The following is a 23,751-nucleotide window of genomic DNA, read 5'->3' as shown; positions in this document are numbered from 1 at the left end:
CAGACATTTCTGGAGATGTGTGAACGTGTGTTAAAAGTGCTGAGGAAAGCCCTTCTGCAGATGACAAGGTTAGAGACAGGGAGGGCTGCGGGCTTTAATCCTGTTATCCTTGTCCTTTAATCCACACTACAGTGTCCTGCCCTCCCACATCAACTCACCACACAAACACAATCTTCAACTCACACTCATCTATACATAAATATAAACATTAATTTACAGTATGGAGGACAGTTTGCTGCTTGGTGTGGAGGGGATCAGAAAAACCATCCTGTATGGAGGAACCAACGAGATTCCCAAAATGATTACAGGATCAAAGGTAGGGCTTATAATTCGTTTCAGTACATGGGCAGCTCTAACATAATATTCATGGTACTAGGAGAGGTGTAGTGGATAACAATGCTGCTTTTCACTCAGCATGGATTTGCTTATCATGCAGGAACACTATACTACACCAATAAGAATCCTAGGGCTAAACTCCCAATGCCTACAAGGTTGGATGAGAGTCTCTGGCAAATACCATGAATGTAATTGTGTTTTAACTGGCCAATTTATTGGAAACCATTTCCTTGTAGCTTCACCTTGCTGGTGCGCACTTCAAGACTATAGTCCATATGTGAATGCACAGTTCATCAGTGACCAGTGTCTAGTTAGAGGAAGGCTCAAGATGGCATTTTTAAAGTGGTTGGCCACTTTTAAAATTTCTCCTACAAGCACCACTTCATATCAGTATCATTGTTTTGAAAGAATGGTCCACCAGCCAAATACTATCTGGTTAACAGTGGCTCTGTGGTCAGGAACAGATTTTGTATCCAGTATGTATTTAAGAGGCAAATATTTGTGCCATAATCATGTGGGTACTGTATTTTGATTGTGTAAAGATCCCATGTCTTCATTCACAAGACACTCATTTCATCAAGTTTGGTGACTTGGATAGTGCCCTTTATCTAAGATTGAATTAAAGACAAGGCCTATGATTGTGGGCAGCTGTTGTTCAAAAGCTCCATGTCTATTAAGGTGGAACGGGAGGTTTGGTTTGAGGGGGGAAAAAGACTATTATTTGTACGTGTCTGAAATTGATCTTGTCTGTAAGTTTACATTCACTTTTTGAATTACCACAGAATCTCATTTGTAACTCGAACTGTTTGTTTTGTAGTGTGTTCGGTTTGTGTTTACTTTCATGCAGTAAATGGCCTTCAGAGTTTAGAGTCAGTTCCACTTTAGTAATCTGAAACTAAGTCAGTATTACCCTACTATGGAGCAGGAACAAAGTACACTCTCCGCCATCTAAACAAATCCAGATCCAGTTTCTCTGCTCTAGCATGTCTGACCAAGACCCTATTTTTAATTGTTTACTCACACAAGGCTTTGTAAACACAGCAGACCTCTTTCCATTGCATGAACAGACTGGAGAGCTAGCAAATAGTGAGGAATAGTGTTTTGACAAAAATCCTGAACATTGCCTTTAAATAATTATAATAATAATTATATATAATATATATATATATATATATATATATATATATATATATATAATAATTTATAATAATTAAATAATTGCAACTAAAAATTAAGTTGAATGTAATAGAATCTTTTAAATCTAAGGCTTAACTTAAACCAAATTGTGCTTTGTTTGTATAAAGTGTCTTTCCTAACTTATGTAAGACAACAAAAACTATTACCAACGCTAGGTAAAATGTACAAATGTAGATAACAACTCAACACTAAGGGTCAGAAAGGAAACAGTAAAAATATAAAAATAAATATACCCCAGCAAAATCAGACCTTGTCCTGCACTTTTGTGATTTACTGGATTTAAAACTTCTAATGAGCAAGCCTTCGCTGAGTTCATTAAACACTTCTGCAATGAAACTGCTTTTATCCAGGATCTGTTTTCACGCTCATGTTCTATACTGATGCATGGCTTATTCTTCACACTACAGCTTGAGAACACTGACTAAAGTCTTCTTCACTGTGGTTTGCAGGTGACCTTCCATTTTCAAACAATGCTGTGTAATGATGAACACACTGTGCTGGATGACAGTAGGAAGGTGGGTGTGCCAATGGAAGTAGTGATAGGGAACATGTTCAAGCTGGATGTGTGGGAGACCCTACTGAAGTCCATGCGCATTGGTGAAGTGGCAGAGTTCTGGTGTGACATCATTGTGAGTACTCCCCAGTAAATCAAAGGGCATTTTTTTTGAGCCTGGTCTGAATTTAAACAGTATGATTGTGTGGTAAAAATCTTTTTACTGTGTAAAGATAATGAAAAATAATTCTTAAGTAAAAAATTAACATAGACTCATTGGCTTCTTGGCATAAATGCCCAGACAAAAATACTGCTGACAAACCACAAATTCCCTAAAAGCCTGCTCCAAAGTTAGAGATACTATACAAACAGATCAGTTATGCGTATTATCTGGCAAAAGGAGCATTGTGATAGTGTTTGTGTACATGCGTAGGATATGACGCGCGTTGTAGCGGCTGATCTCTGCTCAGCTTCTGTTGAATCAAAGCTAAAAGCAAACACACACTAACCTTTGTACTGTGTCAGTACAGGTCCCGAGAGAATATAGCGCAGCTGATAGTTTGGTCAGTAAATTTTATGGTGGGATATGCAGGCCCAAAACAACTACTGTAAGCACCATCCCACTGGAGTGTGTCCTCCCAGGAGTGTGTGCTAGTTTAGCATGACTGACAGCTTCAGTGCCTAAAGAAGGATTAAACTGTAGCTGGTCCACCTTGTGTAATCGTTATTACACACTGCTGTAAGGAATGACCCACACAAGAAGACTGTGGTAAAACTGGCTTTAGAAAACACCAGAAGGATTTCAGTCACTTTCTTTCACACTAAATATATGAAACACCTCCAGACATCTTCCATTTCTGAGAGTCTTTACATATAAAATAAAATGAAAGTATTGAAGCTAAAATACATGAATAATTTACTGAATTAATTAAAAGGAATGACTTAAAAAGAAAACAAATTTTTTAGAGCCACCTGAGGCCAGGAGTCCACAAGAGCACAACTGGCCCCATCAGTCAGAGCAATGAGTGATGCTAGCTACCATAAGAGAGTTGGGCAGTTAGGGACCTCGTCCAAGAGTGTTGAGCAGTTCAATGAAACAGTGTTAGCAGTTGTTCAAAAGGAAGAAGAATTTGAATTAATGTGTCTTGGAGGAAGCATGTGCTGTTGTCACTGTCTTGAGTTACAATGTCTTGTCTGGCATTGGCTAAAATTGGGGAGAAAAATATGGTTAAGTAAAGGTACTTTTTTCAAACATGGGGTAAAATTAGAAATACACAATTAAAGATTTGTTTAAAGAATTTAAAACAATTAAAAAATACCAACAAAGCAGATCCAACTGAATAAATACAGCTTAATTCTGCTCATCACAAGCAAATAGATTAGGATCTTTTGTCTTGAGAATTTATTTTATGTTTCATGTAAGAAATACATTTTTATCTCTAACAACCTAATCTGTCTTTGAATGTACAGCACACTGGCTTGTACCCGATCGTGGCAAAGAGTCTGCGGCGCATTGCAGAGGGTAAAGATCCCGTGGACTGGCACATCCACACCTGTGGCATGGCTAATATGTTCGCCTACCACACTCTGGGTTATGAAGACCTGGATGAGCTCCAAAAAGAACCTCAGCCTCTTATTTTTGTGCTTGAACTCTTAAAGGTCAGTGGTGACTCATTTCTGTCTTTCATTCCATTTAAAATAGCCACCAGTGAGCAGTCCATAAACCGCATGATTAAACCAAACTCATATATTGTAGGTTGTCTTTCCAATGCAATAGAGACAAATTTAATTTATTAAATTATCTTAATTTCACCATAAACAATTGTGATACTGTCACATAATGTGAAAAAGGTATGTCATGAAATTCACTCTTCCATTTATGTGACTATATCACAAATAGGAGGGAGACTGAGTTCCAAATTATGATGCAGAGATAGTAGCAGCCATTTTAGATATGACAATGACCATACATAAACAGATACTATTTAATGTTTTATGACTAATCAGTGCCTTTATGGTCATATTCCTTTCCATTTAAAAATAATAACCATTAGTACAAAACTTTATAAAAGAACAGGGCATCGCTGGGAACAGCTCTTTCTATTAATATTTATGTATACATATTTATATTTCTCTGGTGTTTAGGCTTTAATAATAGGGGGATGTTGCCTGTTTCCATGTAAAGTTAATCTTAAAGAAATAGCTGTGCACATCCTCAAAAAGTCAGTAAGTGTCCATGTATTCATGTCGTTATAGAGACAGATGAAATTATTTTTGTAAAATATACAGCAGAAAACGAAATATTATGTCAGAGAAACGTCTCCACACATGAAAAAGAAAATATATTTTACCTTAAAAACTGTATACATTAGATGAAACAGTCTGCCGTACAATGTCAGACACCACAGCAGTTGTATTTGACGACTATATACAGGTTGACAGAAGTTAGCATACGGCTAATGTGGTGTAGTGGCTTCATTACTTTGTAACCGCTTATTCTGTTCACGGTAGTGCTTCTGCTTATTATTATCATGTAGTTTCGGTTCAAAATTAAAGCAGAAATGTTTTATTGACTGCTTGGTTTAATTACAATTACAAGTAAAATTTAAGTTTTAAATGAACCATCATCTTTAACGTTTTTGTTGTGTAAGGTGTGTTTTATATGAGAGCACAGACGTGTACTGGTGAACAACACACTTAAACACTTCTCATGAATGGGCACTAGTTTGAGCTTAGGAATTGATCTCAGAAGCAAGACTGGTAAAATATGCGTGCACTTTGCCACATTCTGCCAAAGAGGATAAATAAATAACATTAAATTTTAATGCACAATTAAAAAGAACTGTGACACAGAGGAAGGAAAACCACAGCATAAGATTTTACTGAGCCCACTATTAATTTCAAAACAAACCCCATGTGAGATATGGGCTTTTTCTCTGGAGAAATATCTGAACAAAAGGAGACTTAAGTAAAATCACATTTGTCTTTCTTCTGATCTTGTTTTCTTGAAGAAACTACAAAGAGAGGGAACAATAACCATTACAATGTAGAAAAGTTTAATAAAGCTTTTCTTTGTTATTTCTATTCTTTCTTTTAATAAAGTGCAGAATTATACTACTTTGTAGTCCAAGAATGACTTTTTTTGTTTCATATAGTGGGTCCACCACATGGGGGCAGCCATGTATTATCTCTGATACATCCAGGCCATTGGGTCTCAAAAAAACACATTCTATTTTTCTCATTTACATCTCTTTATACCCCTTAACATTGTATCTAATTCATGCGTGCATAACACAAGAGGCCACTTGGTATAGGAATTGTGAGAATGTAATGGGTTTTAAAAACACATTCACCCCCATGACCACTGGGAATATTGGCAGTGGCAATCTAGCAGTGGCTAGTTTTAACCTTTATTTAACCAGGTTAGTCCCATTAGGATCTTTGATCGAAAATGTCATTTGAAGGATTATTATTATTATTATTATTATTATTATTATTATTATTATTATTATTATTATTTGTGCATTTGTTGTTCAGGTGCAGCAGCCAAGTGAGTATGACAGGGAGCCCTGGGCACTGAGTGATGAGGAGAGGCTGAAGGCTGTGCCTGTGCTCCATGGTCAGGCAAACAAACTCTACAAACTCGGCCGCATTGAAGAGGCCATGAACAAGTACAAAGAGGGCATCATTTGTATCAAGAATGTGCAGTCAAAGGTGAGAGTGGTAAAAGTTTATCTAAATGTCTGAATCTGAAATAGTCCTGATTTTCACAAACATTACCTTAGTCAGTTCTCTTATATATTTATGAAAATAATAATAGACTTTTTGTGCTATATGGAATTTTATCCGTTTTGATTTTGGGTATTGTGCTTTATTGTTATTATTGCGTGCAATGTGGAATTATTAGCATGATGCTTTTTATTGATTTCAGCTTTGTATGGTGTGTGTGTGTGTGTTCTCTCAGGAGAAGGCCTGGGAAGCCCCCTGGCTGAAGCTGGAAAAGATGGCCAACACACTCACCCTCAATTATTGCCAGTGTTTGCTGCGCAAGGAGGAATATTATGAGGTCATTGAACACACCAGTGACATCATCAACCAACATCCTGGTATGTCATCTATCTTAAGAAGGATTTTTAAAACATTTTGTATAATGTAGATAAAGAAACATCCAACCTCTGAAATTAATATTCAGACACTACATTCACTAGAGAATTAAAAAAACATCTTTCATAAGTAAGAATACATTTTAGTATATATATTTGAATAAAAACATACAAAGAAATTGAATATGAGCATACATTTATATTTATAATTACATTTCATTTAGATAGCAGGATTTTATATATATATATATATAAAGTATTTATAGTATTTGTGGTATATATAATAACCTTGAACCATTTTAATCATGCATTTTCTTTTATTGCTCTACATTTAGCTGTTTCAACTCAAATATCAAATAATGTATTTTTTGCTTCAGCTTATAATACTGGAATGCAATCACCAGAATGATATCATTGCTAATATAGCAATAGCTACCATGGAAAAACTTTGATAGCTTGCAATCATCATTTTACAGAATAACACTGAGACTCTGTAGTTAACATGGCTTCAAAAGAGTGTATTCAGCACTACATTACAAAATAATTCACGTCCTGTAGGAACGGTCAAAGCCTTCTACCTGAGGGGGAAAGCACACATGGAGGTGTGGAACGAAGCAGAGGCCAAGGCTGACTTTGAGAGAGTTCTGGATCTGGACCCGGGCATGAAGAAAACCATCAAGAAGGAGCTGGGTGTGCTCAACATGCGCATGGAAGAGAAGAGGGAGGAGGAAAGACTTACATACAAGGGCATGTTCACAGATAATACAACAGCAGTAGGACAAACTGCACCAGCTCAGACACCAGAAGAGTTGTCCCCAGAGCAAGAAATTATAGAGGACAAGTTGGCAGAACTAGAATCATCAGAACAGGTATATGCAAAGCAGGACACTCCAGAACAAGCAACTGTACAAATCCCTCCAAAAGAAGCAATTTCAGGACAAGCCTATCTAGATCAAGTATACTCAGAACCAGCAAATCCAGGGCAAACTACTACACAACAGGAACCTCCAACCCAAGCACCTCCAGCAGAATCAACTACAGTGGAAATAATGCCAGACCCTGAAAACTGTTTAAGTGATGTTGAAGACCTTTGAAGGCAAATCAAAAACATGTCTGACAGTCATTTGTTTATTTTTGAATGCAGAGAAAACCCCAATTGCCAAAGTGTTACTTTATTTATTACTCTACTAGAATGTGTCCAAAAGAACCCTTAAGATAATTAGAATAGAGTAGAAATAAATGTGAACTATTTAAGTGGAGTGGCATATTACTCAATGTGTTCATTGTAGAGCTGTGATTGACAGCCATGATGTTTGCCAGAATGATCTACAAATGGAATTTGCCTGTTAAAGTATTTGTGAAAATTAAAAAAATGCCTGTCAGTTTACTTTTTAACATGCAGCTGAGCAGCATCCAGCAATAAAGTAAATTCAGCAAGCAGAATGCAAAGAGTACTCTTGTTGTGATGTGCCAGATGATTTTTATAGTGCTGACTTAGTTAATTTCATTAGCATTTTGCTAATCAATGATTTTGGCAGTGGAAGTTAAGACAGTTTTGAGAGCATCCTTATATTCAACACAGCTCCAGCAGCCCTGTTGATGCGGTCAGCAGTTGTACTTGATTGTCTATTCCAATATTTGTCTTTCAGCCAGAGGAACTTGCCAGAGATAGTTCCAAAGTTTAAAAATGAGTTAGGATTACTGTTACTGCACTAACTATGATTCTTCATACACAGCCAATAACTGGCACTTAGTTTGGGAATGTGACATTTCTCACATTCTCACGTTTTAAGGGACTGCTCCACAAGGAGGTGCAATTGTACTCTGCAACACAAATTATGTCCTAGATTAACTTAATATTGGTGAGTGCATTTGTACTGCTTTGTAATGGTTAATAATTTTTAGGCATATTTTATTTTAGACCAAAAATATTTTCCCATCACTATGGGATTAAATATCTCTACCAACATCTGATGAATAAAACAGTTTATCTGCTGGCCAGAGTGAGGGTGTGGTAATAACATGATGTAATATGAAGTGATTGTGGGAGTGAAAGCAGGAGGAAGAGTGACCTGATACACAACATAACATGACAAGAAAGAGGGCCTTCTGCATACTTTTCAATAATACTACATACAAGCTTTTCAAGAGTATTTCCCCTGAAAGATGGCTATTGGATGAACATTTTCTTCTAACAGAAGGCTTTAATGTGTTCCCTCTTGTGTCTGTTTTTACAGAAATTTGATTTGTACAAACAAAACATCTAGACATGAAAGAAGCAGGTCACATTGTATTTCTTGTCTTGGGTGCTTCAGTGAAAAATCAAAGACTGCTTTATTACTTGAGAAATATTATGAATATCTAAAATGCTCATAAATGTGTTGCTTTCAGACTAAACTATGCTAATGTATTACTACTTGGGTGCCCAGTGAGATCTCTAAATAGTTGTGAAATAGTTCAGTATGTAGCATCCCATGTGCTCACAACAAAACAACTGGTTAAATGCAAAAAACAAAACAAAAACAAACAAACAAAAAAAACATATATATATAGGTAGTGTTGCAGTCACCCAGCTCCAGGGACCTGGAGGTTGTGGGTTCGACTTCCGCTCCGGGTGACTGTCTGTGAGGAGTTTGGTGTGTTCTCCCTGTGTCTGCGTGGGTTTCCTCCGGGTGCTCCGGTTTCCTCCCACAGTCCAAAAACACACGTTGATATATGGATTGGTGACTCAAAAGTGTCCGTAGGTGTGAGTGTGTGAGTGAATGTATGAGTGTGTGTGTCACCCTGTGAAGGACTGGCGCCCCCTCCAGGGTGTATGACCAGCTCAATGGGTGGAAGATCATTTTCTTTACTAAAGCGCAAACATAGTTAACACATTTCCAGATAAGTCAGGGTTATTTCTAAAACTGTCAACAAATCTAAAACCTACAATTTGTTAAATTGCTTGAACATTTATTTTACATATGTTTTCACTGACAAACCGAAGTATATTTATTAAAATTTAAAAAACAAATAAAATAAAAATAGAATGTAGCACTTGCAACACACTCAAAAAATCGGGACAGAGGCATAATAAGACTAAAGATTATACAAGTAAAACTTCTGGAAGGCTGCGGAATAATCAGCTCACAGGTGACTTTGCAAGTAATGATTGGTCATGGTTCATCACTTTGTGCCACACTCTATGAGAAAATTGTTAGTCAGTCCAAAGACAACATTTCTCGGTGCAGGATTGCACAGAATTTAGGTCTTTCACCATGAACACAATGATATTATACAAAGGTTCAGGGAGCAGCCAGTTCTCAGAGACCAAAGTTGTCTGAGATGAGCCAAAATAATGAAATAACGAAAACTTTTGGTGTGGTTTTTCAGTTGTTTTATGGAAAAATGGATGTTGGATATGAAACAAAAAAAGACCATTCAGATTGTTACCAAAGTGCAAAAACCAGCATCTGTGGTTTGTCCAAGTGAACTAACACATTACAGTGAGATGATTTCATCGTAATCTTAGAATGTTTCTTAGTTCTTAGTTTTTTAGAGTGGACACCTCATCCAAAGTTTTCCGTGGAATGTGCCTGGTTTTGCTGCAGTAACAGACACTACTCTTCTGAGAAGACTTTACACTGGACATTGGAGCATTACTGTGAGGATATAGTTTCATTGCTCCACAAACTAATGTCCAGTACTACCTTGGAGTCTTTATATCCCTCTAGCTCACTTGACATTAAACATAACCAGGTTCACGTGAGACTGAAAAAAAAAACTTAAAGTAGCAGATTTATCTAATTATAAGGTGTCTACAAACTTTAGGATATTTTGTGTATATTTGCTATATATAGAGCAAGAATTTTATATACAATGATATACTTTTGATGATATATTTGATATAATGATTTACTGAAAACTGTAAATGGGGGAAAAAATAAAAAATAAGGATTAATATTTAATATGTTTATTTCTTTTTCATTCTCTTAAATTCTCCAAACATTGTTTGAACTCCAAAGGTGCTCTTTGCTATTTCTCCTGAAGGACATAGTCATTTAACCATTAAAAAAGCCATTTTAATCTATCGTTTTAAATAGTGCTAGCAGTGCTGCAGCCTTCCAGCGAATTAGCTCCATGGGGAAGTGAAAGAGGTGGGAGGAGGAGGAGGAGGAGGTGGGGGGGGAGTCCACTAGTGCTTGTGCTCACTCTCCAATGTGTGCATACACTCAAACAGACGGCAGAGGGAACGGGGCAGCAATTCAAACCTCCCCAGCATCTTCCCCTCCTCCACAGCCCTGGCTCTGCCTCTTAGAACTGACTTCTCCCTCTCTTCCTGCGGGGAAATTAGTGGAAAAGGACTTGAGACAGACTCTGAGGACTATGCTCTTCTATTACACAGTAACGTGGAGCTGTAGAGCTCTTGCAGGTCGGTAAAGTGAAGGAAGAAGGGAAGAAGGAGGAGGAGCGAGCCGCAAACAGGAGGGGAGACCTCTCTCGCGCTACTGTCCCACGGCTGTGATTGATGCTCTGTGACTTGGAGTTCCATTCAGATCGCTTCTGGAACTCATTCATCGTCAGGATCAAGAGTCAAGAACTGCTCCCTGGAGGATTTTGTTGGAAACTAGACCAGATACAGACAGATATATAATGCTTATGGGGCTATAATGGGAGTTTAATACCGTCACGTGACTTTGCACCAGCTTCTTTTCCTGAGGAAGTGGGGGTTTGTCTGGGGTTTTGGGCTCTGGACCTGAACAATGGCCATAAACACAGACAGCGATTTTGAGAAGTCACAGTTGGGGGGTAACGGCAGCGTCCGTCCCGTCGAGGCCCATGAGACTGAGAAACTCCTGAGCTCTGTGGTCACAGAATGTCCGACTGGAGACGGGGTGACTGTGAACGTCGGGGCTGAGAAGGTGCAGGACGGAGACCAGAATGGCCACGGGCTTCCCCTGAGGTCCAGCTCTGTGGGGCAGCTTGGGGCAGCCCCCCTCTCACCGTCCCGTACCAGCCTGAGCCGCACCTCCTCTACAGGCAACGCTGTCCAGGAGCAGCCCAAACCTCAGGACTACCTCCTGCTGGTCATCTTGTCCTGCTTCTGCCCTGTGTGGCCGGTCAGCATTGTTGCTTTGGTCTACTCTATTATGGTGAGTGGAGCAGGGATAAGAAAGTTTCTGTATGCTCTGGTGTCCCATAAAAGTAGTTAGAGTGTGATTTATGCTGCTACTGTACATCTGTTTGGGATGAATGAATGAGCATGTGTTTCTGAATGAGAACATTGTGCTTGCTTGCCACTGTGTAGAAATAAGCTTGAATGCTGTGGGGGCTTTACAACTCAGAGATTTATGATCCACTGAGAGAAATGCGCTGCAGACATTCTGCCCTGAATTTATGTCACTAACTTCAGCCAACACTGCACCAATGTTCTAGGGATGTTCGGATGCCTGGCTTTGTTCATGAACAGATGAAAATCTGTGTAATAAAGCATTATCCCCAAAAAAAAAAAAAAAAAAAAAAAAAAATAGATGCTCTAATTGATGATACTTTAATACAATTGTTCACCAGACTATACAAATGCTGACTAACTAAATGCCTGGATGTGGTGGTCCCTGAGCACCAGAGCCACTGCTTTACTAAAGACAAGGGTTATATAACAACGACAAGTTCAAGAAACGTTTGAATATTTAAGTTGTTGTTTGAGGGGGAATCCTCATTATAGAAATGCTAAAAAGTCAAAGAACCCTTTTTGGGTCAAATTTAGACATTCCGTTTTGCTGAGATTGCAGCATAGAAGCATACTGTATTTGAAACGTTGAAATATCCTGGGGACTGAGAACCAGTCATAAGTTAAAAGGGCACAGAGCTGGCCGACTGCCAGCACTAGCCAAAAAATGATTCTGCCAAAACTCCAAAATGCTTCATTTCACCAGGGACTCGTAACTCAAAATTTCCCCCTTCCCTTGGCAACGATTGCTGAATGGAGGAGGTGGGGGGGATTCTGGGCGTGGCTCCATGCAAGACCTGATCACTTGGTGTGCAATAGCTGAAGAAATAGACCGCACTGTCCCATAAGATCTGACAGAGGAGAGGCTACTCCCTCAGTGTCGGTGTGATTCCTTTCTGTATAAAAGACTGATACGTAGTGAAGACTCCTGCCAAGCTAAAAAATGCATGGGGAAATCTAGATTTCTGGATTCGCTGTTATGTGGAATACCACACAAAATTAGATTTTTTTTGAGACGCATTTTAACTTTTTCCCTTATAGTAGATATTAGGTACGCAATCATGCTTTTAAAGCCTTTTTTTAAAATCAAAATTCAAGCATTTTTAAACTTCTGTCATATTATGTTAATTGTTGGGCAGTATTAAAATGACAATGGTCACTCTATTCAACAAACAATAACCTAAATATTAAGTAGTTTGAAAATGGCAAGCGAGAAGAATTTACTCATCACTGCATTCGCTGGGCGTTCCATCAAAGGAAAAAGGGCTGCAAATGCACGTGCATCAACTTTTTCTGTTTTGGGGGATAACAGTGTATCCAAAAGTGTGTGACATTTAAGATGATTAAATGTGGTGATTTTGAGGTTAATGACCCTGAATGTGATGTATTAAAACTTATTTATTTACATTTTAATGCTACACAGTTTACCATACAATGACAAAAGAGCGGGAGAATGTTTGAATTTTGAATTAACACGGTTTGTAATATACATAAGCTTTAAAACGTACTTGTTCTAATTTGAGAAACACAAAAAATCAGCAAAAGCATATAAACATTTAAACTGGTATTGAGTTAATTAACAGGAAACTAATCAAACAGATATCACAGGGTACTGTCCTATATTAAATCTAGTCTGTAATAGTACACACTCACATTGAGTAATGTCATGATTTTAGCTGTATGCTATCCTTATGGGAGGTGACACTGTGACGCAGCAGGTAGTGTCGCAGTCACACAGCTCCAGGGACCTGGAGGCTGTGGGTTCGATTCCCGCTCCGGGTGCTCCGGTTTCCTCCCACAGTCCAAAAACACACATTGGTAGGTGCATTGGCGACTCAAACGTGTCCCAGTGTGTGGCGCCCCCTCCAGGATATGTTCCTGCCTTGCACCCAATGATTCCAGGTAGGCTCTGGTCCCTCCGTGACCCTGAACTGGATAAATGAATGAATGAATTATTCTTGTGGGTTGAGGATATGTATCAATTTAAGCATTCCATTAAAATCATCGCTAAGATTGCTAGTTTTATCAGAATAATATCAGACTGGTGTCAGTTGGCACTCCAGGTTTCTGTATCAGAAAAAAAATAATTGGTACACATGTCATCATATTTTTGACAACTCAGATGGCAAATGACAGATTTATAAACCCTTGATTCTTAGGGCTACATAAAAAAGAGCACTCACAAACACTGAGTCATACAGAATTAGGAGAGCATGCTGGAACAAAACTCCCTTCTGCACTTTTTAAAAACAAAGTGCCATGTGTTACAGTTTCCAGTACTGTATTCAAACAGCAGTCCCTCCTAAGAGGCTGTGCAGACCTTGTCCTGTCCTCCCATTTCTACAGGGAGAATGAGGAGTCATCTCTCTAGGGAAATGAGTAGATTGCTTATTGCAGGCTGCTTTTTCGGCAGCGCCGCATACATGTACTGTAACTGCTATTTTCAATGACACAATAACAAAAGAATGATCCGCTCTAATTTTCAATGCACAGAGATTACTTATAATGTGATGTAGTAAAGGCTGAGACTGGGTTCCAATTATTGCTTTAGCCACCAACCACAGTCATCCGGACAGCCCGTGCCTGACCACACCGCTAGACTCAAATATGACCAGCTTTACTCTCCCTTCCCTGCCATCAGAGGAGAGAATGCCAGCAGAAACCAGACCCTCTCCCTAACTCAATAGAGGGTGAGAGAGAGAAGTCAATTTAGCCTCTTTGCAGAGGACAGACAGCACCTGTTAGCCCTGCTGATGAACAACCTCTTTGCCTTAGGAGACACTGGAGGCAGCTTGGCAACCTAACAGTTGTTCTTAGCTCTATCCTAGTTGGGTACATTGGCATGTGGTGTGCAAAGGTGTGCATTTCTTACTGGAGGATGATGTATCTGTGTAACTAGCCCTAAAAACCAAACATAGCCCAGACATTCTCATCAGCACATGACAGAACAATCCTCATCCTCTCTTACAATACTATTTCAGGTTTCCTATTTCAAGTGCCAACAGGCTCTCAGTTTTGTGCCTAGCACATATATTACAGCAAAAAAAAAAGATGAGGAGATAAAGAATAATGGATTATTTTCAATGGGAGCATGCTTACCTTTGTCAGACTATAGCCTCACTCAGTTAATTAGCCAGCTAAGCAAATACAGGGTATAACATACACACAGTTTGCAGGTTTACTATATTATATAAAATGTAAATAACTAGAGACATAGCTAATCTTGGGGTTGCTTGTTGTGTGGCATTTGGCTAACTGTCAAGCTAGCAAAACAACAAAGTTACAACAGCAATCATGAATAAAGGATGGACTAGCTGGGTATATAAAGCCCAGTTGGGGCAAAGTGAATCATTTTTAAATATTTTATTGCTATGGAATATAAACAGTTTCATTTGCCCTTTTGAGGAGCTGATAAGGGAACTGCATCTCAATTGCAATGATTTCAGGACACGTTCAGCAGATTAAACCCTATACAGGTTTTATTAGTTTATTGTTTCATTATAATGGTTAAAAAACACCCTAGAACTTACTAATTTACTTTGGTAGTATTTTCTATAAATACAAATGTTACTCTCATAAGATTATGACTTATATAATATTTAAACTGTAATATTTTGAAGTGAGGAAGGCTGATCAGGGGCGGCACGTCAGTAGTGGCGCAGTCACACAGCTCCAAGGACCTGGAGGTTGTGGGTTCGATTCCCGCTCCGTGTGACTGTCTGTGAGGAGTTGGTGTGTTCTCCCAGTGTCCGCGTGGGTTTCCTCCAGGTGCTCTGGTTTCCTCCCACAGTCCAAAAACACACGTTGGTAGGTGGATTGGCGACTCAAACGTGTCCGTAGGTGTGAGTGAATGTGTGTGTGTCTGTGTTGCCCTGTGAAGAACTGGCGCCCCCTCCAGGGTGTATTCCTGCCTTGCGCCCAATGATTCCAAGTAGGCTCTGGACCCACCGCGACCCTGAACTGGATAAGCGGTTACAGATAATGAATGAATGAATGAATGAAGGCTGATCAGGAGGGAAATAAATTCACCTGGACTTGACACTGGGACTACATTCAAGTTTAATCCCAAAGTGTGTGTGTGGGAGTCGGGGGGTAGACTTTGCAATCATGAAATGCCCGTCTCTCTCCCGAGTCTAGGCGAGATTAGGCTGGCTAAACAGAGCTAGAGAAGGAACTATACCAGGCAGCAATTCACCCAAGGTGTTCATGGATGCGCTACATTGTTGGAAACTTGAGAGATCAATGAGAAATTTGCAAATACAGTAGGTAACAGTGGGTGGGTAATATGTAATTGCAAGTTGCAGCTGGTGGATGCAGGATGGAGTCCATTACTGGGAGTGAGGATGTGAAGTAATAGGCTTTTATTGGGCTGAGCAGGCTTTCGGCATAATGGGAAGGGCCAGAGCTGCTAGGCTGTTACTGCATGCTCGGCAGATCCGTGGGTGAAATATGGGCGTCAGAGCTGCGGCATAGCTCATGGGTTTGTGTTTACGTTTCCTTTCGGTTTATTCACGCTCCTGGTAGAGCACTATGTCTGGAGCTCTGCCAGGCCTGCAAAATTAAAAAAAAAAAAAAATATATATATATATATATATATATAAAAAAAAGGCAAGCCAGCAAGATGGCTACATATTTTTGAAAGAGTAACTGCTTTTTTCTTACACTACTACGTGAAACATCATTTTACAGATGCTTAGCGTCAGAGAGGTCATGTTCCTAGTGCACCTGCTCAAACACAGACAAACAGAAGCTTTAGAGTACAGTAGGAGAGCTGATTTGGTCAGAGTCCATCGGGGAGACTGAGGTTTTTTTTTTTTTTCTCCCCTAATTGTCGCCCTTGCAGTCACTGTTCCTTCACAGCTTTCCCTGGCCTCAGACAGCGCTGCTGCCTCTATTATTAATGGCTCAGGCATGTGAGAAAGCACTCAAAGCTCCTACGCCCTGCATGGCAGGCGATATCAAGGGAGGGGGGAGGTGCAGAACTAGTATATGTGTGTGGGATGGGGTGGGGTGGCAAAAGGGGTGGAGCGTGTGTGAGATCTTAAAACATCTGTCAAATAACACGCATAAATGCTTGTGTGTTATCTGACAGAGATGCCATCGAGACACCATAGAATTTCAAATCCCCCAGAAAACTATTGCCGGCTTATCTAGCAGCAGATCAATACGTCCATTCATCACGCTGTGGACACAATCCCTGCACCTCCTTTCTCTCCAGACTCCAGCCAAACAGATCATTAGATTCCTGCACAGCTCCTCTCTGCCTTCACAGCAGCAGCAGTGCCATGCACAGCCATGAGAGGGCAAACCTTACAGCGGTTTTATTTGTGACATGATGCACAGCAACTTCGAACATGCAGTATGTTAAGATTTGATTGTGGTTACATAGTTACTGAATGTCACTCAAATCCGATTGGCTGAGCCACTCAGTATAAGAACTGTGGGGTTGTTTACACACTCAGAATTGGTCACTAAAGGTACAAACAGTGTAAATGTTAAAGGTACACCTGTGTTCTGTAAAGGTATGTTACACTCTCTGCTCCAGCAGGAGAGGTGAATATCTGTAAGCTTTAATTCCATAACTGTAAAATAAAAGAACGCCATAAAAGTTCTGGAGAAGAAATTGAGCGTATGAAATAAAATCAGTTAATATAGAAAGCCTCTTTTAAGTCGCTTCAAGCAATAATAACTGATATAACTATTCCACCAAGCTCTTTTCCAGTGGGCTGTGAATACTAAGCAAAGTAAGAACCAACATGTTTACAGCATTACTTCATATGTGCAGATATGGGTGTTCACATACTGAAAATTTCAATATATTGCTACCAATATGGCTCAGCTAATCAGATTGTAAATATAGACATTTTGTAGAGATATCCTGTCTGTCTTTGCGTTATATAAAACCATGTGAGTAGAGTATGGAGGGGAGAACAAAGGGCCTGTAACGCTGATGGCATTTTACTATGCACTGTTCTTCAAGAAACCCCATTGATTCAAAGCGCTGAGGCGGCTTTTCGCTGTGATTGGACGAGGGATCAATAAAGCTCTGCTGCTAAAGCCACACATTATACCTCTGCTAGGATGTCAGAGCCAGTCTGCAGTATTTGAAACTGATCGCGATGGAGGAGAGAGCAGGGAGGGGAGCTCATTTCTCCAATGACACACACACACACACCATCTATTTAAATAAATGTGAATGTATGATTCTGGTTCCAGTGAACTGCTCCACTGCTGTGGTAGATTCCGTCTACCAGGCTTCCTCTTAGAAGCAGTTTGGAGACAGATCCTGCCCCTGGGACCTTAGAGGAGGGTGTGTGCCTGCGGGTGGGGGAGCTCCTCGTTCTCAGCAGTCTGATAGTACAGTAATCCTATCTTCCATTGTAGTGTCCCCTGTTCTAAGCAAATACACCTGCAATGCTGAGATACAGTACAATGAACCAAACGTGTTCTATATCAGAGTTTTTAAAACTCAGATTGTAAAGACATAACTGCCTGTTTAATCAGCACTGTTTAATTTTAGTGTTTGTCATTTAATGATTAATGTTTTACATTGTTTTTTGTCCCCCTTCACCTTTTATATTTCCCTTTCCCTTAAGTGGCATGTGTCTGCTAGGCTGCCATTGTAATTAAGAATTTGTTTTTAACAACTTGTTTTGTTAAATTAAAAGGGTACCACTTTAGAATACAACAACACTCATAAAGGTTTAAAATCTGTTAATTCATAGTTATTTATGTCGTTAATACATTAATAATCATTGATAATCAGTTATAACACAGAGATAAAAAGGGTGACAGTGGCCTGTTGTTTGCCAAATAGTGAACCCACATCCATCTACATGGTTAAAACTCAGATCTCACCAAATACTGAGCTTACTTTGTCTTCTCCATCAGTTAGCATCAAGTCTGTCAGCTTCATCACATACTTGTTAATAAGTTTAACCATTTATTAAATTAACCACTAACAGTGTGTCTTTTTATACATTAATGATAACGTGTTTTACCTAAACTAAACTGAAATGACTAAATTCACATCCTCAGGTCTGAACTTATCCTTTCCCTTGATATGTTCAGTAGGTTATCTAACACTTATTATTAACACAGTATTAGAAAATAAAGATCACTGTCATACTACATACTGTCATCCTATCTCTGTGTTACAAATGTTTATTAATGATTTTTAAGTTGTTTAATCTAATTAATAACTATAAGATAAACAGGCATTTAAACCAGTTATAAGTCTTTATACTTTAAACTAACTGTTCAGTAGTTACTTTGAAATAATATTGCCTCTGTGTACACAAGTTTTAGCTTAATTCTATCACTTTAGAGAAAATCTAATTATACTCTGAGTTCTTAACACAAACTACTGCGTGGTGCATGACCTCAGAAGTTCATGAGTTTAAGATCACAAAATAATAAATGGTACATTACGCTGAAAAGGTTAACTGCCATTTCCCCTCCTCCTATAAAAGTGCATTCACATTATTATAAATTATTTGCCAGACTTTTATCTTTTTGATGAAAACAAAATGAACAGCAATAATAAGTGCTTCTATTTCACTAGATATCACCAAACCATGTTCAGCACCCTGGACAGCACCACTGTGATGACTAGCACAAGTTCCTGTTACTGCTTATGAGCCATGACAATACAGCCTTTTCTGTAAGAGTTTTCTGAGATCACCCTGTGCTACTGAGCATGTCTGGTGTGGGGATGGTGTGAGGATGAGTTGAGCAATAGCACAATAGGGTGAGACTGGCTACTGCCTGTGTCAGAGGATTTTTGCTTTAGGATCTGCTCCTCAGTATCGATTGCTTTAATGCAGTCTACTGGAGGGCGTTATTCTCCAGGGTGCTGTGAAGGGCTAATGGGGAGCGGTGGCATAGGGCCCCTGCTAATGAGAATACACTGTCATCAGGAAGACCAACATGTCTTCACATCACTAAAGCAAACCTTACAGCCACCTATGAACCTGTGAAATCCTAATATTAAAAGGGACAGTTCTGACTAACTTCGCACTGGACAGGCCACAACTGAAACCAGGTCATTGCAATAATTTCCTTTACCAATTTACGCTCCACCCCATTACTGCGTTCAGTCTTAGTCTTACTGTTAAAAGGTTCTACAGCCGTTTCAGTATGCTGGAAAAAATCTGATTCAACCTAATTACAAACAATAGCACAAAATATTTTAAATGATTAAAAAAACATAGTTGAGTTTCCAGGTATTATTTTACTGAACTGGACTAGGAAGATTTTGATTGGCACAGTTAGTTACAGAATCAAAGTGAAAGCAGTTATAGGCTGACTTCTGGGGCACCATTTTTCCAGAGTCCCTAAAGTGGCATAGTGGTTGTTTCAAACAAAAAAAAAATATTGAGGCTACGGTCAGTTTATTTTTTATGGCCACGTCTTATTAAAAGAAGGACCACCATATCACTTTAGGGGCTCCCCAGCAAAGAGTAAATCAGAGCTTTATTTTGGTAACTCTGTTATACTGTATAGCATTTTGGGATATACCTATGTCCCAGACAATCTATTATTGTAGGGATAATTCAACACATTAAAAAAAATATATATATATATATTTTTTTCATTTAAAAAATTACTTTGGAAAAAAACATTTTGCCAATTACAAATACCTTTGAACAACCTTTGAATACCTTGAACAGTAAATGTGTATAAGTTTGAAAGTCTCGACCACCCTAGCTAAGGGGTGGAGAATGGATTTGTCAGTCCCATGGAGCTCCTCACATACCACTGTTCTGCTACAGTTTCATTGTGGAATTCAGAAATGAGAAGGTATCACTTAATGTATTTGAATAAAATGACTGACCTCAGCTTCACACAAACTCCAGGAGTGCTGACTGATGCCAGTTTAGTGAAGATACTTTGTCCAAATGATACTGTCATTTGGGAAGCAAGGCTGCTGAAAATGACCTCTTTCCCTTTCTGTCTGCAGGGCGCAGTGCTCAGGTACAGAACAGCTGCTCATTGTTTGGCAGCTGCTCTAACAGCACTTCATACATATTTGAGAAAGAAGTACATGGTGAGATACTGGGATTGTTAGAATATCTTTCTGCCTCTGTCTCTTTTCAGTCAAGAAACAGTTTCCAGCAGGGGGATATTGATGGGGCGAAACGTCTGGGTCGTCTGGCTCGTCTCCTCAGCATCGTGGCCATCTGCCTGGGCCTCGTCATGGCTATAATATATGTGGTGGTGCAAGGTAAAACACACATTAAATTAGTTAAATTAGTCATCTGTATGAAAGTCAACAGTCACTGTCTGATATGGACACTTCAAGGCTTTGTTTACACTGCATGGCAAACTGGATTTATCTCTTAAATTTGATTTACACTGAGTGTCCCTACTGCGAGTTACAAGTGACCAAATCCAATTTGCACAGTCAGACTTTTGTCACAATAAATTTGGTCACATTTGTTCCTATAGCAACACTGGAGGTCATACTGACAATCTGAGAATATGGAGGACAGGAAGTTGAGAAGCTCAGTCCCAAGCACAAGTTGTTGAATGATCAGAAATCAGGATGCAATCAGATTGAAACCATCTACAAATGACTCTTGATCTGATTAGGGAAGATCAGATATGTGGCTTTTTGAGGTTCAGACCATAGAAAATCTGCGGAAATAAATAAGCATCAAAAAGTCATTTACAGAGATTAAGTTTCATTTGAGAATTATAGTTCACTGACACAGCTCCTATCACACACACTGATGTTCTAAGTGAAATTTGACTAGTACAATATTTTTAACGCAAACCTTTATGGCTGATGTAGGTACACTAGTTTGCAAAAGTTAGAGACTACCCATCATTTAGTACAAAGTATTAATTTGTCTAGAGATTATTCAAAAAGATCAAAAAAGATTATTCACCTCCATAGTGGAAACATCTGGTAAACATAATCCGATAAATCTGAAAAAGAGTGCTTCAGTTTAGATCTTTGAGAGAAATGAGAAAATCAAATGTCACAACTTTAGAGCTGGGAGAAGAGGAGCCAGTTTCACAGGTCTGAACAGATTTGTGGAAGTCAAGATGCCATTACTGAAAAAAGTAAATTATGAAGTAAAGTGATAAACCAAAAATGTGTAGAATCTTCCAGAACACTTAAATGTGTTAGGGGTGAATTGGATCATGACGGGAAGCAAATGGAAGCAAGAAGACTGAAATGTAGTTAGAAATATTTCTGCAGATATCGTCGAAAATCTGAAAGCAGGTTTCTCAAACAGAATGGAAGTTTTTAAAAAGGAATTATGTGAACATTTATTTGTTAAATGTTTCTCTATTATTTGAAATATTTTTTCCACTTTTACTAATGCTGAACATATATTAAATGGGAAATTCTGAATTGAAATCAAATTAATTGTAATTAATGACACCTGTATAGCACTGCCTACGGTAGCAAAGCAATATATATCATTCCCATAAATGGGGACACAACTGCTGTAGACCAGCAGGCAGGCATTTTCTGTTGATTTTTGTGACATTACAAAAGGACATTTTGCAGTGTAGTTTACAAATATGAAACATATGGACAGTGTGGTCAGCAGTACATTTTCAACTGATTTAAAAAACAATAAATAAATAAAAAATCCACTTTTTGTCATTTAACAACAGCGAACAAAATTATAACCTTTGAGTTACTTACCTCATTTTATTTGGTAAAAGGATTATGTCAAGTGCAAGAAAATTTATATAAGGTGTATAAGACGGAAATGCTTGAATGACACATAGTTCCCTGCTTTTTCCAACAGCAACCTGACCAGGACACACCCATCAGAGAAGAAATGACCACCTACAGTGCAAAAAGAAAAAAAATCTCTCTCCTTCTCAAAAAAAAACAAACAAACAAAAAAAAAAAAAACACAAACACACACAAAAAAAAAACAAGTTCCAATAGGAATGTAGCAAAAAGTATGATCTATTTAAAGAGAAATAACTTGCATGCATTAAGTAAACGTCTGCTTGATGGGAAAAAAAAATCTAGGTTTAAAATGAACACTGACTTTGCCTAGTGTACAGGAAACACAGTGTGGTTTCTTTGATGAACTGACTGAAGATACACAGGATGGGAATGAAACTGTTCATTCAGCAGGATGCGAAGACAAGGACTATGGACAACAAGCTGCATCATAACCTTATATTACTGTGGGGTCTTGCATTCCTAAAGCATACAGATGCACAGATATATTTGCAATATAACTCAATGTATATTTTATATTAAGATTTGTACGCCGAGTTGAAATAAGGCCACGGAAATGAACACGGGGCAAATGAAATGCCAGACAGTTGCTTTGTCAGAGCTGGCAGACATGGGCCCTCACTGGCTTTGTCAAACAGAAAGGAAGGGTTTTTGTTCAAGTTATTGATTTTGTAGTGTTTGATTACAAAAACGACCACCTGCATGTGAATAGCCTGACGCCATCACCTTCCGTTATAGTCACTGTAGCGTTTTTGTTCTGGATGAATAGTGGACGCCATTGGTATCTAGAGTGGAATGTACATACTGGGTGTTTATGGGTGAGTTCAACTGTTCTTTTTGCTTTGGCAATGAGAGCAGCCTGAGTGTAATAATACGCATGTTAATCCCTGTTTACTCTATGCTAGCTACTGAAGCATGGGCATACGTCTACAGGCATGAAGAGGTCAGCACCATCGTACGTAATGTGCCAAGGACCTCCGATCAGAACACTACCTAAAACCAGAGCTAGTTCCAGGCCCTGAATTGCCACTAGTGCAGAATGCAAATTCTTTTCAGACTCCCAACTGCTATATGTATGCTATATATCCGTATATTTACAAAAAATATTTAGGCATGCAGTAGGCGGACAGTACACCTGTTTTCTATTGTCACTCAAACCCACGTCAAATTAACCTTGCATTTAAGGGATGATGCTTCAGAATGACACATCTGGCAGTATGTACTGCAGCTCTGTAAATTTCTCAAGCTCTTGAAATAGAATCTATTATTTATATCCATTACGACAAAATCAAAACTGAAAACAAGAATACATGCGGCCCTTAAATAAACTAAAATATTCCCAATCTGGTTTGTCAGCTAGAAGTTCTCATCCGAGTGGTGGATTCTAGTCAGTGGTTCTGTTTCTAATTGAGCATTTTTCTGCCCCATTCATGGATTTAGAAGCACTTTACTATTATTCATTGATTTATATCCGTTTTTAGCGTTAAACTCCTCACATTGTTCACTTTACAGATGAAACTGCACAAAGGTTGTTTTTGTACCTGGTTTGTGCTTGATATATTGCCTTGGTTCTTATTGTGACATCCTGACACAGGTTGAGACTGTTAGCACCTGCAAAACACCCAAGCATGAAATCACCTGTTTTTTCACAGTCGTTTTTTCCCTTCAGCTTTTTTTTTACCTACCTGTATGA

General features: G+C 38.8%; 2 protein-coding genes across 2 annotated transcripts in view; both read left to right on the top strand.

Moving 5' to 3' along the window:
* aipl1 (aryl hydrocarbon receptor interacting protein-like 1) overlaps positions 1-7,502 on the top strand; it is a 44,820-nt gene extending 37,318 nt beyond the window's left edge. The window contains exons 2-6 of the mRNA XM_066664002.1: positions 1,983-2,162; positions 3,497-3,685; positions 5,564-5,740; positions 5,991-6,132; positions 6,688-7,502. Of these exons, the coding sequence (XP_066520099.1) occupies positions 2,004-2,162; positions 3,497-3,685; positions 5,564-5,740; positions 5,991-6,132; positions 6,688-7,223 (1,203 nt within the window). The 5' untranslated portion in view covers positions 1,983-2,003 and the 3' untranslated portion in view covers positions 7,224-7,502. The remainder of the gene's footprint in view (positions 1-1,982; positions 2,163-3,496; positions 3,686-5,563; positions 5,741-5,990; positions 6,133-6,687) is intronic.
* Positions 7,503-10,510: 3,008 nt separating this feature from the next.
* trarg1a (trafficking regulator of GLUT4 (SLC2A4) 1a) lies at positions 10,511-22,231 on the top strand. Its single transcript, XM_066664011.1, has 3 exons — positions 10,511-11,261; positions 20,438-20,564; positions 22,111-22,231. The coding sequence occupies exons 1-3, from the start codon at positions 10,872-10,874 to the stop codon at positions 22,116-22,118; spliced, it is 525 nt and encodes a 174-aa protein (XP_066520108.1). The 5' UTR covers positions 10,511-10,871; the 3' UTR covers positions 22,119-22,231.
* The last annotated feature ends 1,520 nt before the right edge of the window (positions 22,232-23,751 follow it).

This window comes from Hoplias malabaricus, chromosome 1, assembly GCF_029633855.1.
Source record: "Hoplias malabaricus isolate fHopMal1 chromosome 1, fHopMal1.hap1, whole genome shotgun sequence".
NCBI classification, from domain to species: domain Eukaryota; kingdom Metazoa; phylum Chordata; class Actinopteri; order Characiformes; family Erythrinidae; genus Hoplias; species Hoplias malabaricus.
Note: the sequence above shows the minus strand (reverse complement) of the source record. Positions and strands in the feature narration are given on the sequence as shown.

Excerpts from the sequence above, each read along its gene's own strand:
- trarg1a (XM_066664011.1), top strand. The coding sequence starts at position 10,872 with ATGGCCATAAACACAGACAGCGATTTTGAGAAGTCACAGTTGGGGGGT. Across the intron at positions 11,262-20,437 it reads CTTTGGTCTACTCTATTATG|TCAAGAAACAGTTTCCAGCA; the intron begins GTGAGTGGAGCA and ends GTCTCTTTTCAG.